Source organism: Myotis lucifugus, unplaced genomic scaffold (assembly GCF_000147115.1).
Source record: "Myotis lucifugus unplaced genomic scaffold, Myoluc2.0 scaffold_27, whole genome shotgun sequence".
Classification (NCBI taxonomy): domain Eukaryota; kingdom Metazoa; phylum Chordata; class Mammalia; order Chiroptera; family Vespertilionidae; genus Myotis; species Myotis lucifugus.
The window spans coordinates 1,552,090-1,568,955 of NW_005871075.1; the positions used below are offsets into that span (position 1 = coordinate 1,552,090).

General features: G+C 49.5%; 1 protein-coding gene across 1 annotated transcript in view; it reads left to right on the plus strand.

Moving 5' to 3' along the window:
- SPIDR (scaffolding protein involved in DNA repair) overlaps positions 1-15,351 on the plus strand; it is a 256,942-nt gene extending 241,591 nt beyond the window's left edge. Inside the window, exons 13-18 of the mRNA XM_023751910.1 lie at positions 750-960; positions 1,616-1,768; positions 8,366-8,459; positions 9,453-9,573; positions 9,862-9,915; positions 14,958-15,351. Coding sequence (XP_023607678.1) covers positions 750-960; positions 1,616-1,768; positions 8,366-8,459; positions 9,453-9,573; positions 9,862-9,915; positions 14,958-15,122 — 798 coding nt within the window. The 3' untranslated portion in view covers positions 15,123-15,351. The remainder of the gene's footprint in view (positions 1-749; positions 961-1,615; positions 1,769-8,365; positions 8,460-9,452; positions 9,574-9,861; positions 9,916-14,957) is intronic.
- Positions 15,352-16,866: the final 1,515 nt, after the last annotated feature.

A 16,866-nucleotide genomic window follows, 5' to 3' on the forward strand; every position in this document is an offset into this window, starting at 1 on the left:
GATTAAATAGTAATGTATAGAAATGTATTGTCTCATGCCTCAGGAGGCTGGAAGTCTGAAATGAAGGCTTAGCAGGGCCATGTTTCCTCTGGCAGCTCTGGGGGAGATTCCTCCCTTTTCTCTGCCAGCTTCTGCTCTTTGCTGCAATCCTTGGCCTTCCCGGGCTTGTAGATGCATCACTCCGGTCACATGCCATCTTCACCCTATGTGTCATCACAGGTCCTTCCCTCTGTGTCCAAATTTGCCCCCTCCTTTTTTAGTTCTCTTTTTTTTAATTGTTGTTGGTATTATAGATGTCCACCATTTCTCCCTTTTTGCCCCTTTCCACTTAATCCCTGCTTAGGAAACGTGCATCTAGCAGGACAGGAGAATGTGTATGTGCTAAATGTAAGACAGGTGGTCATTAGCATCATAGGTGTACAACATGGGATCAGGAGGCAGAGCACACGAGCTCTTCCTGAGCAGGTCAGAGGACACGGAGAGCGGTGCCGGGAGAGGGCAGATGGGATCAGAGCTAAGGTGCCCTTTACAGGTGCACGGTTGGGGCTCACAGGGCACAGCCATGTCAATGGACCAGAACATGACAAGTCCTGGATGTTTTTAAATATGTTGAAGTGATGTTAATGTAAACATGTAATAATGTTAATATAAATGATGTTCATGTCAAGAACAGTCATCTGACATTGCTTTAAAAATCACTTTGATGTCAGAGGAGCTATCAAGTTCATAGTCTTGACTGTGTCTCGTAGCTAAGCAGTTTGCTTCTTCTGGAGCAAAGGGAGATCTGGCTGACGGTGACCGACGTCACCCTGCAAGTGCAGGACGAAAATCACTCTGGCTTCCCCAGAACCCTGCCGGTCTGCGTGACCTCCTCGTGTGTGCTGGCCCAGGAGGTCCTGGAAGAACTCGCCAAGGCTGCCCCCCACAGCTTCTTCTTCAGAGACGCTCTCCGAGACCAGGGTGAGCTTTCTTCCTGACGGCTGTGAGCCAGTGGTGCTGTGCAGATTCCAGACCTTGGCTTTGGGCTTCCGGGTCCTGCTCAGACACTGCGGAGCCACCACTAAGCCCTCCGCAGACAAGGCATGTGGAGTGCAGAGGCCCCTGGTGCCGCCCAGGCTCTCACTGACCATGTCGTGGCCGCCTGGACAGAACCAGAACCCCTTGCAGTACGGGCAAACGGTGTCAGAGCTGCCAGTGGTCACTCTAGGACTGTCTGTTGGTGGCAAGCTTACAGGTGCAAGAGCCACTTAAGCCATTGCCTGGGACATCATTTTTTAAAACAAATGAAAAGCTACAAATTGTAAACATGTACACTTCGTCAAGGAACCAAAGTAGGAGCCTACCTCAACTATATATTTTTTTTTCTTTATTTCCTTGAGGTATAATTTTCATACCATAAGATTCACCTTTTGAGTTGAAAATGAATGTGGTATTTGTGTGTTTTTCAGCTCAGCACGCTGGCGGCTTGGGGCTTCCTTTCTGCACAGCGCGTGTGTCACCCCGCAGCGGTGCCCCCTGTCCCACACGGCTCTAGGGATCTAGCAAAGGACACCGCCTTTCCTGGCAGAGCTCCCTCTCCCTTCAGTGCTTCCGTCTGAAATGTCTCTCCTGACAGGTCGGATTGTCTGTGGTGAGCGCACTGTCCTCTCGCTTCCAAAGCCCGTTCTGGATGTGGCCTCGGGCACTCGCTCCTGTGAGCTGCCGGGCCCTGTGAGGCTCGATGGCCTGGATTCCGTCACTCAGGTCAACTGCATCTGCAGCGTTCAAGGTGGGTAGTCGATCTTATGGAAACAGTATTTCTATTTTCTTGAATATCACACTTGTCAGCAAGTAGTTGTTCAGTACCTGACATGTTCCAGACGTTGGATACACAGGAGCAACATCAGAAGAGGTTCCCACTTCTCGGTGTGTAGTCTGTGTAGCAGGACATGTCAGATATGCACACCGCCAGACACCGCGCCTCAGCATCCCCAGGGTCCAGGGCTGCTCCGTGCCACCTCCCCTGGTCAGGGCGGTCACTGAAGGCTCCAAGGGCAGGACGGAGCTCATGAGGTGAAGCGGGGAGGTCGGGAAGAATAGCTGGTAGGGAGAAAGCAGGCTTACAGAGGCTGCTGGAAGGATAGAGTAAGTAAGCCCCGGACTCTGGAAGGAGGCCAAAAGGCACCTGCATAGAGGGAGTGACCTGAGAGAAAGTAAGAGGGCCGGCTTGTGCAGGCCAGTGGGCTCGCTGTCAGGACCTCCCAGAGAGACAGCCTGGTCCAGTTCCCATCTCTGCAGAGCGGAGTGGAGGGGCTGGGCCTGGGGTAGCCGCCAGTAGGAGGACGAGCACCATCTAAAGCAGGGGTGGGCAAACTTTTTGACTCGAGGGCCACAATGGGTTCTTAAACTGGACCGGAGGGCCGGAACAAAAGCATGGATGGAGTGTTTGTGTGAACTAATATAAATTCAAAGTAAACATCATTACATAAAAGGGTACGGTCTTTTTTTTTTTTTTTTAGTTTTTTTCATTTCAAACGGGCCGGATCCGGCTCGCGGGCCGTAGTTTGCCCACGGCTGGTCTAAAGAGTGAGTGAATCCAGGAGTAGATTTCGTTAAGAGGGATTGGCAGGCCGGGTAATGAATTTGGGACAGAGGGAGGGGAGAACGTGTGTGATGACCCCTAAGATTCTGGCTTAGGTGACCAACCAGCAGTGGTAGCGCTCTTCAGTGAAGTGGAATGTGCCGATTCTAGGTTTCTTGCCTTCCATATGAACTTTAAATCAGTTTGTTGGTATCTACAAAATAACTTGCTGGGATTTTAAGTGGGATGGTCTTGAATCTGAGCATGGAATATCTACCTATTAATTTTAGATCTCTAAGTTCTTTTATGATCTATAGTTTTTCTCATCTGGATCATGTAGATATTTTGTTATAGTTTTACCTAAGTATCTTGTTTATTTTAGCATTAATGTAAATGGTGGTGTGTTTTTTATTTCAAATTCCATTTGTTCATTGCTAATATATAGGAAAGCAATTCACTTTTGTATTTTAACCTTGTATCCTACAATCGTACTAAAATTATTTTGTAGTTTTAGTTTTTTGTTGTTGATTCTTTGCGATAGTTAACATAGAAAACTAGGTCACCAGGACAGAAGGACAGTTTATTCTTCCTTTCCAATCTTTATACCTTTTATTTCCTTTTTTAAATTTTTTATCTTACTGTATTAGTTGGTACTTCCAGTACTGTTTTTAATATAAGTAGTGGTAGGGGACCCTCTTGCTCTCTTCCTAATCTTAAATAGAAAGTATCTACTTTCTCACCATTAACTATGATGTGAGCTGTAAAGATTTTGTAAATTTGTTTGCTTCTTGTTTTATCAGTTAAACATGGTATCTCTTTATTCCTTGCTTTGTAGGAAGTGAATATTAGCTCTCTGGCCCTGCTTTTACTGCTGTCTTTGTACCACCATCATACAGCTGTTTCTGTATATTGTTGCATGATAATTTATTCCATAATCATAATTAAGCCTTGCACACTTGGTCTACAGATTGATTCTCAAAGATGAAAATCAATAAATGGTATTTTTATTATGATGATAATATATTTTTTTGACAAATGGTATGAATGGAAACATACCAATGTTACATAATAAATCGAATGTACCGAAAGTAACCATAGAAGATGATCTTGTTGTAAATTCTTAACTGTACAATTCACTCCACTCCACTCTTCATTCCTCTCCTCTTCACTCCTATCCTCTTCACTCCTCTCCTCTTCACTCCTCTCCTCTACTATTCACTCCTCTTCTCTTCACTTCTCTCCTCTTCATTCCACTCTTCTCCTCTTCACTCTACTCCTCTCCTCTTCACTACACTCCACTCCACTCCACCTCACTTCACTTGGGTCACCAGGCCTTCTCATCACTCCCCAAACACCAACTCCCAGCGTATGCAGGCACTTCCTTCCAGTTTATTTTCTGGGGTGAAAAAGTTTTGCATCATTGATTTTCTCTTCTTTGTATTGCTCACCACTTCTGTATACATTCATTGCTGGTTCGTGTATAATGCTCTTACTTGCCATGGTCGCAATGGATGCAGCAAGCACACTCTGTCTCCTTGGAAAGTGGTGGCAAAGTCTTGGCCTTGGCCTCTAACTAGAAGAAAAATGTCTGAGCCCCAACTTCTTTCTGTCAGAAAGGTGGGAGTAGTGTGGCAGAGAGTTCAAAGTATCTGAAGAACATTTTAAACCAGGCTGACAGTGCCAGGAAAACCCGGACTGTCCAGAGCACGTAGCTGTTGTGTGCCCCAAAAGGAAAAAAGGGTTGAAGCACTTCCAATAGGACCTTTTTAAAGGACCTTTAAAAAAAGATGTTTTAATAAATATGTGATATGCCTTTCCCAAACCTAATTATAAGAGAGTTCTGTAAACAAGATAAGGACAGTGAAGGCTTTTAATAGCAAATTGCAGTTAAGTGATGAGTGTGGCGTCACACTTATCAAACTCTAGCAAAAATTGTTTTTTTTCTGATGCTCGCTTAAGTGAATGTTCTAGATACTAACAGGTTAATACACTTCCCAGGCATCCCTTGGAATTCATTTATGTCTGCAGAAGGGATTTCCCAGGGTGTATAGATCCCAAATGAAATACGTTTCCTCAACTCTTGTCCTAATTGGATGGAAGTAACTTAATTCCATATAAATGTAAACGCTATTAACACCCAAAGGTATCCTAGGATCAAAAGGAGCTTTGATTGGTAGCAGTCCCCTTTTTATTAATCCATTTAGCAGACACCAACTACTGCTGTGAGCCAGGCTCTCTGCTGGGCACGGGGCCTGAGGAGGGAGCCACTCCCTTTGCCTCACACCTTTGCCTGTTGCGAATTAGTCAGCACTCCTTTCTGGCTATGTTATAAGCTCTTATTGACTATGATTTCTATCCCTTTAACTTGATAGTCATTGGATTTGCAAGGACAATAAAATTAGCGGGGCAGCCTTTTCAAAATCAAGATGTGTTATTTTCATTTTTAGAAAGTCATTCAAGTATGTATCACATGAATGTACTTTAATAAATCAAACCTACTTAGTTCTCATAAATCTGTTTTGTCCTCTACAGATAAATTTTTTTCTAATGCTTGTTCTAGTGGGAATGCAATTCTTCCCCACCACAGATGGTGGGAAGGATGACTGGAAATGCAGGTCCTGTCTTACTGTTATTCAAACGTCTCATTTCACTTTCTACAGGATGGTCTGTGACTTAACAGAATATCTGCAATGCTTCACACTCCAGGAAAATTGGACCATCTCAATCTCTGTCTAAAATTTCTTACTGGCTTCTCATCCTTCCACAGTCAAGTCTAAAAGCCCCAGCAAGCCCGGCCAGCGTGGCTCAGTGATTGAGTGTCGACCTATGAACTAGGATGTCCCGGTTCAATTCTTGGTCCCCAGTGCGGGGCATGCAGGAGGCAGCCAATCGATGATTCTCCCTCATCATTGATGTTTCTGTCTTTCTCTCTCCCTCTCTTTTTCTTTCTGATATTAGTAAAAATATATTTTTAAAAAATAAAATCCTCAGCAAGACCCTGAGTAATCATAGTCTGTTAACTCTACAGCCACTTTACCTGCCTTTCCTTTATGCCCGTTTGGCCTCAAGCCTCGCCCCAGGAAGCAGTGTGACCTGTGCCCCACCCTCACCTGCATTCCTATCTCAGTTCCCTTCTTTTATGAAGCCTTCCCTGACCCTCAAGCCCGCCTAATGGGCCTCTCTTCTGCACCTCTGAAGGGTCTGTTCCATTTCTTTTTTTTAAAATATATTTTATTGATTCTTTTACAGAGAGGAAGGGAGAGGGATAGAGAGTTAGAAACATCGATGAGAGAGAAACATCAATCAGCTGCCTCCTGCACACTCCCTACTGGGGATGTGCCCGCAACCAAGGTACATGCCCTTGACCGGAATCGAACCTGGGACCCTTGAGTCCGCAGGCTGACGCTCTATCCACTGAGCCAAACCAGTTAGGGCCATTTCTTAATTTAGCATTTATTTTATGGTAGTGTTAGGTGTACCGCAAAATTAAGCAGGAGGTACAGAGATTCCCTTATTCTCCCTGCACCTCCCGCCTCACACAAACACACACAGTCTCTGCCACTGTCAGCATCCCCATCAGCATGGTACATGTGCTACGGTTGGACACATCCTAGTCGCCCAAAGGCCATAGTTTATGTTAAGGTCACTGTTGGTATTGTCCTTTATTTGGGCTTAGACAACTGTATGACATGTGTCCATCATTACAGTATCCCGCAGAATAGCTTCACTGGTGTAAAAATCCTCTCCACTCCACCTGTTCATTTCTCCCGCCCCAGTGACACTTGGCAGCCACTGATCCTCTTACTGGTTGTATCGTTTTGCTTTTTCCAGAATGTCTATGTGTAGTTGGAATCATTAGCTTTTTAAAACTGTCTTCTTTAACCAAGCAATATGCACTTGCGTTTCCTCCATGTCTTTGCATGGCTTCATCGCTTATTTTTAGCATGAATAATATTCCATTGTCTGGATGGGCCACAGTTTGTCTATCCATTCACCTCCTGAAGGACATCATCGTTGCTTCCCAGTTTTGCCAGTTGTGACCAAAACTGCTGCAAACATCTGTATTCAGGTGCTTGCGTGGACTGAGCTTTCAGCTCCTTTGGGTAAATACCAAGGAGTCTGATTGCTGGATTGTGTGGTAAGAGTGTGTTTAGTTTTATAAGAAACCACCAAACTACCTTCCACAGTCGCTGCACCGTTTCGCATTCCCCCGGCGGTGAGAGAGGGTTCCTGTTGCTCCCCGTCCTCACCGGCCTCTGGTGGTGTCTCGTTCTGGACCTGGGCCATTCTAATAGGGGTGCAGTTTGGCATTTAATTGTTTTAATTGCATTTCTCTGATGATATATTAGACATCTTTTCATATGCTCATTTGTCATCAGTATATCTCCTTTGGTGAGATGTCTGTTAAGGTCTTTGACCCATTTCTTAATCAGGTGTTTGTGTTCTTACTCTTGAGTTTTAAAAGTTTATTTTATACTAGAGGCCTGGTGCATGAAATTCCTGCACTGGGTGGGGGAGCCTCAGCCCGGCCTGCACCCTCTCACAGTCCGGGAGCCCCGCGATGGATCACCCTTGCAGAGGGAGGCCCCACACACCTGCCACAGCACTGCTACGGGGTAGCCTGGGCCTCCCTCTTTGGGGTGATCGTAGAGCCCCTCAAGTTTATCACCACGCCAGCCAGGGACCTGGGCCTCCCTCTGCGGGGCGATCATGGTGTGATGGCCGAGCCCCCGACCAATCACATCACATCACACCCGCCTTGGCTGGCCTGGCGCCAATGGGTGTCATAGCGTGGTCCCGGACAGTCATTCTGCTGTTCGGCTGTTCAGTCTATTTGCATATTATGCTTTTATTATTATAGATTGTGGATATTAGTCTTTTATCAGATATGTCCTTTGCAAACATTTTCTCCCATATTTCGTGGTGTTTTTACTCATTATTTGTTTATCTGGATTGCAGCATCTTTATGTTTTCAGTGCTACACATGTATCCCACACTAAAGAGCATTGTATACATGTTTGTTGAAAAAAATAAATCACAAATGTGGGAGTAAAAAGAACTAGGAAGCCAGAGAAATCACTGAATAAGAGATACTAACAAACCCATAGAATATTTATTTTTCCTTATCAGAGGAGTGGAAACCAAGATAAGGAATTCCGTTGTGCTGTTCAGGAGGCAAACACTGAAAGTGGTTTCCACACTCAGTGCCATGAGACCGCGCTCTGCGAGGGGAGGGGACGGGGTCAGAGACCTTGTGGGAAGCACCTTCTAGAGGCGTTTCTATCGCTGCTGCTCACAGTAGCTCTGCTTCCTGGAATCCATCCTAGGGAAGGGGTCTCGGCACAGAAAGGGCCTCAGCAGGAAGACACCCCCTGCTTAACCGCCAAGGAATTCGGAGACCCAGATGTCCAAGTTGGAGAGTGGCTGGGGGAGCTATGACACATCACCTAGATGGGTATCAGTAAGACAGATAAAACAATTCTCAATAGTTACTTAGCCGCCTAAAAGGAGGATGGGACATGGCACCGATGATGTGCTTGTAATGACTCCAACACGTGTGCATCTGGAGAAAGACCAGAGAGATCGGGCACAAATGAAAACACTTTAATGTGGGCAGGTTTTAAATCTTACCTTTTACTGTTATAATGCTGTCCGATACACGGACATTATAGAAATCTCAGGAACATTTATATAAACTCAAAAGTGAGAGAAAAATCCGAAGCCCTTGGTTACCCTCTGCGTCCTGAGGAGCACAGAGAGGCTGGAGGGCAGACCCTGAGCTGGCCCTGCTCTCCCTCGGCCTAGGCACTGTGGTCGCTGTGGACGAGAGCACGGCCTTCTCCTGGCCTGTGTGTGACCGGTGTGGCAGCGAGAGATTGGAACAGAGCCCAGAAGACAGGTAAGGGGCAGCGACTGGCCTGAAAGACCCCGGGGTGCGGCGGCCCAGTCCCAGGACCCCTCCTGCCTCCCTGCCCGGGGCAGTTCCCCCCCAGGGCCCAGGGCCCAGGGCTGGGCAGGAGCTCCGCAGCAAAGCCCGCCTGCAAGGCAGAGGCTGCGGACACGGTCTTCTCCTCACGTGGGGGTTTTCTCCGTGTTCCTGCAGCTCGTATCTTGTAAAGAGAAGCCAGATTTGTCCTCTGTTATTAGGAGAAAAGCAAAAGCCAGGGTTCACATGAATAAAGAAGACTAACCTGGTGACTGACAGCTTGTCCTCCGTGGGGCACAGGCTTCCCAGAGACCAGGGGACAGGTGCCCGGCTGTGCCCGCAGGGGCCCAGCACCCGCTCCGCCCCCCTCGGGAGGGTCTTTCTCCAGTCAGTTCTCTGGCCTCCCATGTGGACTCTGTCACGTGATGGATAGAAAGGGGCTCCTTACTTTCCTGCTTCATAAGAAGCCCAGGGCAGATGTCTCCTTGGCACCTCCTGGCTGGAAGGCATCGTGTGTGAACGAGTGGTTGCTGGATCGTGCCTAAGAGACGAGCAGAGTGGGAACCACAGGTGGACTTGGCAGCAGGAAGGCGCGTAGATGCTGACGACTGAAAGCAGGTTTCCCGTCCAGCGGAGAGGAGGCCTGCCTTCCCCTTGCCGGGCACAGGGCTTCCCTTTGCTCACAGGACGTTTGCTGTCCTCATGCTCAGCTGGATCAGCTGGATGAGGCATCCTGCTGAGTGCCCTGCCCTGGTTAATGCCCACACACATCAGCCAGAGGGGGGAAGCTGACCTTTGTCCCTCAGCACAGGCCGAGCCCGGCTGCTGCGGCCTATTTCAGGAACTTGGTTTTGGAAAGTAAATCCCCTGCTATCTCAGCACTCATTCCTGTCCAGGAAAATGCCTGTCCACTGCTAGATGCTCATCCGCTTGTGTTCTGCTGTGTCTTCCCTGTGTGCTTCCCAGCGACAGAGGCGCCTTTTCCTGTGCGGACTGCTCCCGCGTGGTCACCTCTCCTGTCCTCCGACGGCACCTGCAGGTCTTCCTGGCCTGCCCCGCGCGGCCCCAGTGCACAGTGAGGGTCAAGGTAGGAGCGTGCGCCCTCCGTCCCTCACGGAGCTGCTCTGGCTCCCGCCCTGGGGTAGGCTCGCATCCATTGCTCTTTCCCTGGGAAAAGGTGAAGGACTCACCCTCGGGAACACAGTCTTTCCATGTCTGTGGCCTGACAAGCCACGTTTGACTTAAGGCTTTGAGATCGGAGCTACTAAGAGAAGGCAGTGGTTCCTGTCTAACATGTTCGTCTCCAGGCGTGAGTGTCAGCACCAGCGCTCTCGCATCCGGGAGCCCTAACCCAGCCATGTGACTGTCGTTGCAGCTGATGCAGAGCAGTATCTCCTCGCTCCTGAGGTTCGCCGCCGGTGAGGACGGGGTAAGTGCCCGGATGTGTGTTCTGTGCCCGAAGCCCCCAGCTAGCAGATCTCCCCCAGATAAAGACCCCGTGCCATGTGCTTCCCGCTCCGGCGGCCCCGCAGCATACCTGCACGTGCTGAGTGCGAGACTGCACCGAGGCCTGGCCCTCCGACAGCTCTCATCGCCGGCAGATGCCCACGTCTGCTAACAGGTCTTTCCTTTCTGGGATCGGGGTTATTCCTGCTCAGCCTTACAGTACAGTCATGAATTTGACCCCCAGGCCTTGGATGATAGAACAGGATTGAGATTTCAAGTCCCGCTGCCGTGGTTTCACATTAAGAGAACAGGATTGACTGAGATACACACCTTTGTGTCCCATTTGAGTATTTGGTAACGAGCATTAGTTCTGAGAGTCACTACAGTGTGACTTAGCAAAGTGCTGCTCCTCCGAGAAAACCACCACCTGAATATACCTTGGGGCCCAAGAGTTCCCTTCTTCCTGAGAGCGGCCTCACGCAAGCAGGCTGTCCTGGAGGCACCGCCTCTGGCCGCAGCCATGGACAAGCACCGCAGTGGCCGGGGAGTTGCTGAGCCCAGAGGAGGGCACCGGGCTGACCACTGAGTGGTGCCAGGCACAGCCCCTGGCCGGAGCCGGGGTCCACATCGAGGGGCCGACGGCCAGCTCAGGAGGTTACGGGGCCCGGAGACCGATCGTGCAGAACTTCCTGACGGGCTCTCCCGGCCCAACTCCAGCTCTGATTCCAGCAGAATCAGGCTGATTTGGTCCATCCCGTGGAGGCTGCCCTCGGCCCGCCACCTGCTGCCCCCCCTCCTGCCCTCAGGGGCGGGCGGCACCAGGAGGCGGAGCAGCGTCACGTTCTTGCATCTAAACTCTGAGTTGGATTACATTGGAATGTGGATCAGTCCCGAACAGAACCTTAAAGAATCACTGGTCTGACTACGGTTCCCGCGCGGATTTCAGGGTAGAGTCGCCTGTGGAGCTATAAAAGGGTTTGTGGCTCCCTCCCCAGGATAAGCCCACCAGCCTGGGCCTGTCTCTTTAAAACAACTCGGTGACACCCCCTCACACCCCCCCCCCAACCCTGCGCTAAACAAGGGGTTGCAGTGCCAGTAGGGGTTGGTGTTTAGACCAGGCTGCAGGAGGGCTTATAAACAAGTATTCCCTGGTCATTTCAAAGTAGAGTGTAAGTAAGTAATTACAGTGGCCCAGGAACGCTGTTGCTTTTCTCACGTTGCCTATTTCGTCTCCCTAACCACCCAGGGGGCAGGCTCCACACTTGACTGCAAGGGAAGCAAAGGGTTGCAGGGCTCACGGCCACTGTTTTGTCGGAGGCAGAGAGGGAGGCAGAGAGGGAGGCCTCGCTAGCCCCACAAGTGACCACTTGGCTGAGGCAGTCGCCAGCCCAGACTGGGGAGTGGGGTCGGGGAAATGGGCTCATCTGTGTGTGTCTGTTCTTAGTGAAGTCTGTGTTTAATGGGTGATGAGTTAGCAGCACCTCGTTGCCTCATCTCTCAGCGCTTGGGGGAGAGAAGAGAGGAAGAGAGAAGGGCGTAGTCCTGGGCCAGGGGTGGGAGGTTTCTAAGGCGGGGCTTTCAGTGGGCGCCAAAGAGGACAGAGCTGGGTTATCAGGGAAGTGGAGAGGGTTGGGGGAAGTGTTGGTAACACTCCCTGCTCACATGGGAACATGAACCAAACCCACAACCTAAACAAACCGAACCAGCAGCACTTGGGAGTGCTGCACAGCTCACCTGCTGTTCCACCCGGACAGGCCCAGGTTCGCCTGCATTCTCCAGGCGGCCTCCGCGAGGCCTGCCTCCCACTCGGTCCTGTGGCTCCCCACCCAGTGGCCTGCCTCCTCCAGGCGGCCTCCAGGGATGGACGGCCACTCTCCGCAGGAGCGGGAACAGAGGAGGCCTGTAGGAATGCTCTTCTCCATTGATTTCCTTCTGATGGTACCTCCCACACATCAAACTCCGCAATTGCAGTGCTCTCTTACGTAAAATCCTAAAAGAGCTCAAAAGAGCATGTGTGTGTACTTGAGTGTTCATGTGTTTGTCTCGTACAGCTGTGTGTGCTCGTGTACATGTGTGTGCTAGAGTGTGTGCATTGGCTGAGGGGCGCCGGTTGTGATAGCTTCAGGTGCCAACGTTGCAGGTACTCTCAGAGCTGACACCAGGAAATAAGGCAGATGCCAAGCCTGAGGGGCGTTTCAGTGAACTCCTCGCCCCTACCCCCAGCGCTACTCACAGGGGGATCAGCGCTTTACATCTGACCCGGAAAGCAGCTGGAGGATGGGTGATAAAAAGGACTGTGTGTGTGCCTGGCTGGTGTGGCTCAGGTGGTTGGAGCATCCGATTCCTGGTCAGGGCACACACCTAGCTTGCAGGTTTGATCCCTAGTCAGGGGGCTTATGGGAGGCAACAGGTCCGTCTCTCTCTCTCTCTCTCTCTCTCTCTCTCTCTCTCTCTCTCTCTCCCTACCTCCCCCACCCCCCCCTCCTCCCTCCCTCCTTCTCTCTTCCTCTTCCTATCTCTCTAAAATCAATAAACATATCCTCAGGTGAGGATTTTTTTTTAATTTTTTTTTTTTTAAAGGACTTACTTGTAGACATCAGCCATGCGTTTTCCAGTCTGGATTCTGTCTTTTTTCTGTGTGAATGCACATTTGCCAAAATCCAGAGAATCACATGGGACTTTCTATGGAACCATAACTCCATGCCCTGGAATGAAGGCACTGCCTCTGGGTAGGATACATGAGTGTACGTGTTCCGCCTTCGCTTTAATGGGGTCCAGCTACAGGAGTGAGAGCAATGGGATTGCTTTCCTTGTACATGTCAGTGCATTCACTGTAACACTGCAGTGACATGAAACTCGGACTCCGTTTCCTTAGCTTTCAGGAAAAGAAAAGTTAAAGGAAAATATATTGTACCTTTTAAAAATAGAGACACATTTTACACATACGCACATATACATTTATATGAGAGTACAGATGCATTTGTTGGTATGTGTGATTTTTACCTACCTGTATTAATTGCCAGCAAATATAAAGTATGTGTAATTTAATCTTTGTTTATAAATTATAGTTGTTATTGAAGACAGTAGCTGCCAAACATGATATTTTTTAAAGTGATTTTTTGCTGACTTTTTTCAAGTCAGAATTCCGTACTTTCACCCCAAGTAAAATTGGAGGAATGCCTGGGCATCTGTGTGTGTCACACACACACACACACACACACACACACACACACACACACACACCATGCAAGGCGATTAAATGGCCAACAGAGAAGTGGCTGCTGTCATCTCCCTGCCCAGCCCGGGGTGCTCGCTGTCCGGACTGGCAGCCTGGCAGCTCCCGGTCCTGCCATCTCGGTGGCAGGCCCTTCGTGGCCTCGCAGTGGCCCTCAATGAGTGACCAGCGATGGGCTTAAAGTTGACGTCTGTGTCACATATGATCCCAAGCGCAGACAGACCTTTGCCACCATTGTTGTCAGATATTTTAGCTCCATCACTTCCCAGCAGCTCTCCCTCCCCCGTCACTCCATTCGACCGCTCTGTTGACCTTACACGAACTTTTACTGAGCAATGAAAACTCTTTACAGATCGCACTAGTATGTTAGGCATTGCCACCATGCCCGCCTCCTAGCAGAAGGAAGGGATCACACCCAGACTGATCCTGATATGATCCTGATATTTCCTGCTTCACAACAAACCATCTCACAGCTCAGTGGCCTCCACACTTACCTGTGCACAGGCCTGTGAGCAGGACGGGGTTCTGCCAGGACAGCTCATCTCGCTCCAGGGGGCGTCAGCTGGTGGCCAGAGGCTGGGCTGGAGCCCCAGAAGGCCTTCGGTCCCCCGCTGGCTTTTGTGCTCCAGTTGGCTGGGACCTGCCCGGGCTCTGGCCAGATACCCACACAGCACGTGTCTGGGTCCCAGGAGAGGCGGGCAGAAAGCGCTGGGCACCTTTCCTGGCCACGCTTGGGACAAACTCAGTGCCCTGTCCACTGCTCTCTGTTCCAGAAAATCGTCCCTGAGCCCAGCTCAGAGCCGGTGAGGGCAGTGACGCTCACCTTCGATGGGAGGGCACCGAGAAACACAGACATGTGCCTGCTTTGTAAAACATGCTGAGCAAAGCCATTGTAGGGATCTGTCAAGGGTCTGGCTCAGAGAAGTGAGATACTCCTGATGTTACTCTGCAGGTGGCAGCAAAGGAGCTTCTGAAAGAACACGCTACTCCTAGGGCTTCCGTCTCCAAGGCCAGAGATGCGTGTATCCCAATGTATTTAGCCCACCTCGGCCCCAGAGAGAAATGTTCTGAGGTTTGATCTAGAGCAAGCATGTTAAACTCGCAGGCCGCATGGCTTGTTTATTTGGCCCGTGTTAGCCTCTGAGTTTGACATGCTTGATCTAGAGACTAATGAGAGCATACCACACCTTCCTAGTCTGTGTTTTCATCAAGAGATGAAACTTGGCCAAGATGAACTAACCACCATAAGATGTTCATCAAACAGAACCTGGATAAAAAGCTTCTTACAACACTCAGTGTGAGTCTAGAAGAAATAGTATCCCATTGGAGAGGGAAGTTTAGGGGCAAAATACCAGAGAATCCTTTGACCAGAAGTGTTGCTAGATTGGGGAAGTGTCCCAAAGGAAGTGGGAGGCAGCTGCACGATGCGCGCCAGCCCCAGCCCAGCCCCAGCCCCAGCCCCAGCCCAGCACTCGCAGCTAATAAACAGGGCTGTCCCCGTGCAAGTCCTCGGCTCCTCTCCCAGGGCAGCCAGCTGGGAGAGGCTTATCGTTGCATCCACGAACAAACATCAGTAACATTTTAAATGTTCTTGTGTGAAAACACGATTCGGTTTTCAGAAAAAAATTCGTTCCTTCACTTGGCATAATAAATCACAGCCCTTTTTTTTCTTTTTTCCTTCTTACCAATGTTGTTCTCAACTATTTGAAGTCGTGTTCTGTGTTCTGTGTTCTTGGGAGCAAAACATGCAAGGCTATTTGCTGTAACCAGCATGCCTTTTATCCCTGCAGGGTTATGAAGTGAACAGCGTCATCGGAAAGGAGGTGGGGTGGCTAAATTGTTTTGTCCAGTCCATAACCACCCACCGGACCAGCTGCCTGGGATTGGAGGAAATCGAGCTTCTGCGTGCAGAAAGGGCCTCTTCAGGCACCACTGGTTCTCCCGGGCGTCGGTGAAGGCCGGTGTGGCTGCCAGGGTGCTGCTGGTGGTTTGGTCGCTGTTAACTATGGGCAAAGTGAATGTACTTTATGATCTTGAAATGGAACTTACAATTTTTCTGGGGCACATGACAATAAAATGGTTTTGTAAACTATAAATCAAAGTACTTTTTTTTCTACTATGTATTTTTATTACCTTCCTGCAAACTTAGGGACGTAACTGTTAATAAAGCTTATGTAAGCTTGAGGTCTTCGTTTTGTATTTATTTACCTTAAGCAATAATATTAATGTAGCAGGAGGAACTGTTCAATTGCAATTTTAAAGTTTTTAAATTTTACCCTGATTCAACACGTTTTTCTTGTAGTTTTTGTTTTAACATTGCCCCAAAGCATACACTGCAAAGTTTAACCCTTTGTCCTATGTTGTTATATTACTGTTCTGCTACAATAGATGTCCAATCTAAGCATTTTGCACTTCAAGGGTTTTTGTTTGCCTTTCAGTATTTGGGGGAAATATTTTAGAGAACTTTATCAGAGGTACAAAAATGTCCACAAAGGGTGAATAAGTTACCGAGTGTGATTATAGGGACACTGAACAGAGTGTATAGTTGGCTCACGCCATAGCCAAGATCGGACTGAAGAGGGGTGGGTTGTTAACATTGCGTTGTTGGGAGAGATTTAAATTAACACCATGAATTTATTAGCTGTGGACACTAAAGGTCTTGTTTTCTCCCTTATAACGATATGGTCATGACGGGCCATAGTTAATTACATAATATAGACGCAGTGCCCGACATAAAGGGTGCCTAGTCCCGCTTTCACTGGGGGAAGGCAAAGGGCTTTATTTATTTGTCCAGATGAACCTCCGGGACATAACACCGTGGCTGTCCTTTCATCTACGTTACTATGGTGCATTCATGCGCACGTTGAAAACCTACATGCAACTGTCCAGGAGACGGAGGAAAGTGAAAGCAGACCCAGGAGGGCCAAGGAGAACTCAGGCTTTTAGAATACCCCGAGCCTCCCTCTTCCTCCCCCCACCCCCCTCCAGCAGCCCACTCCGCTCAGGGAGCCCTTCAGCTGTTCCCCGGAGCCCCCGGTCAGCGGAAAGGGGGGCCGGTCCGTCCCCTCCCCAATCTGGTCCTGCGTTTGCAGCACCTTCCCCAGAACGTGCTAGCTTAACGCAGTTCAGTCGCGCTTCGCTGAGCCTGGGCAGGTTCGACAAAACAGTCGGACGTGGACTTCGGCGTGTTTCCCAAGCAAAGCCGACCCTCTCCCTCTCGTGCGAGCTCAGCGCCCTCGGGTGACACACCTGGGTCCGCGCGGCCTTCCCGGCGCCGCGCTGCGCACCTGGGGCTGGAGCGCGCCTTCCCCCGCGGGTCCTGGGGCCCCCGCGAGCAGGCGTCGCCGCGAACACAGGAAGCAGGGGTGGTTTCAAATACTTCTTTATTCTTACCAATACTGTAAAAATTAATATAAAAAAGTGAGCGTGCTCAGTCTTTTCCTCTTATCTACAATACAAAGGATTGTCTTTAAAGTCTTTTTCTTTAAAAAAAAAAAAGTACCTTAGCTGCATCAACAGGAGTAAGATGTAGAAAAAGCTACCATATAAAAATAACTTAAGGGAAAATAAACAAGTATAGCTTCTCTCCAGGGTCAGTGGTGGCAAGTCCAGGCCGCAGCTCCCTTCCCCTCGCGTCCCCGAAACGGCGGCGCCGGCGGCTGCGGCGGGCAGGGCGCGCCGGGCTCCGCGCGGCGGGTC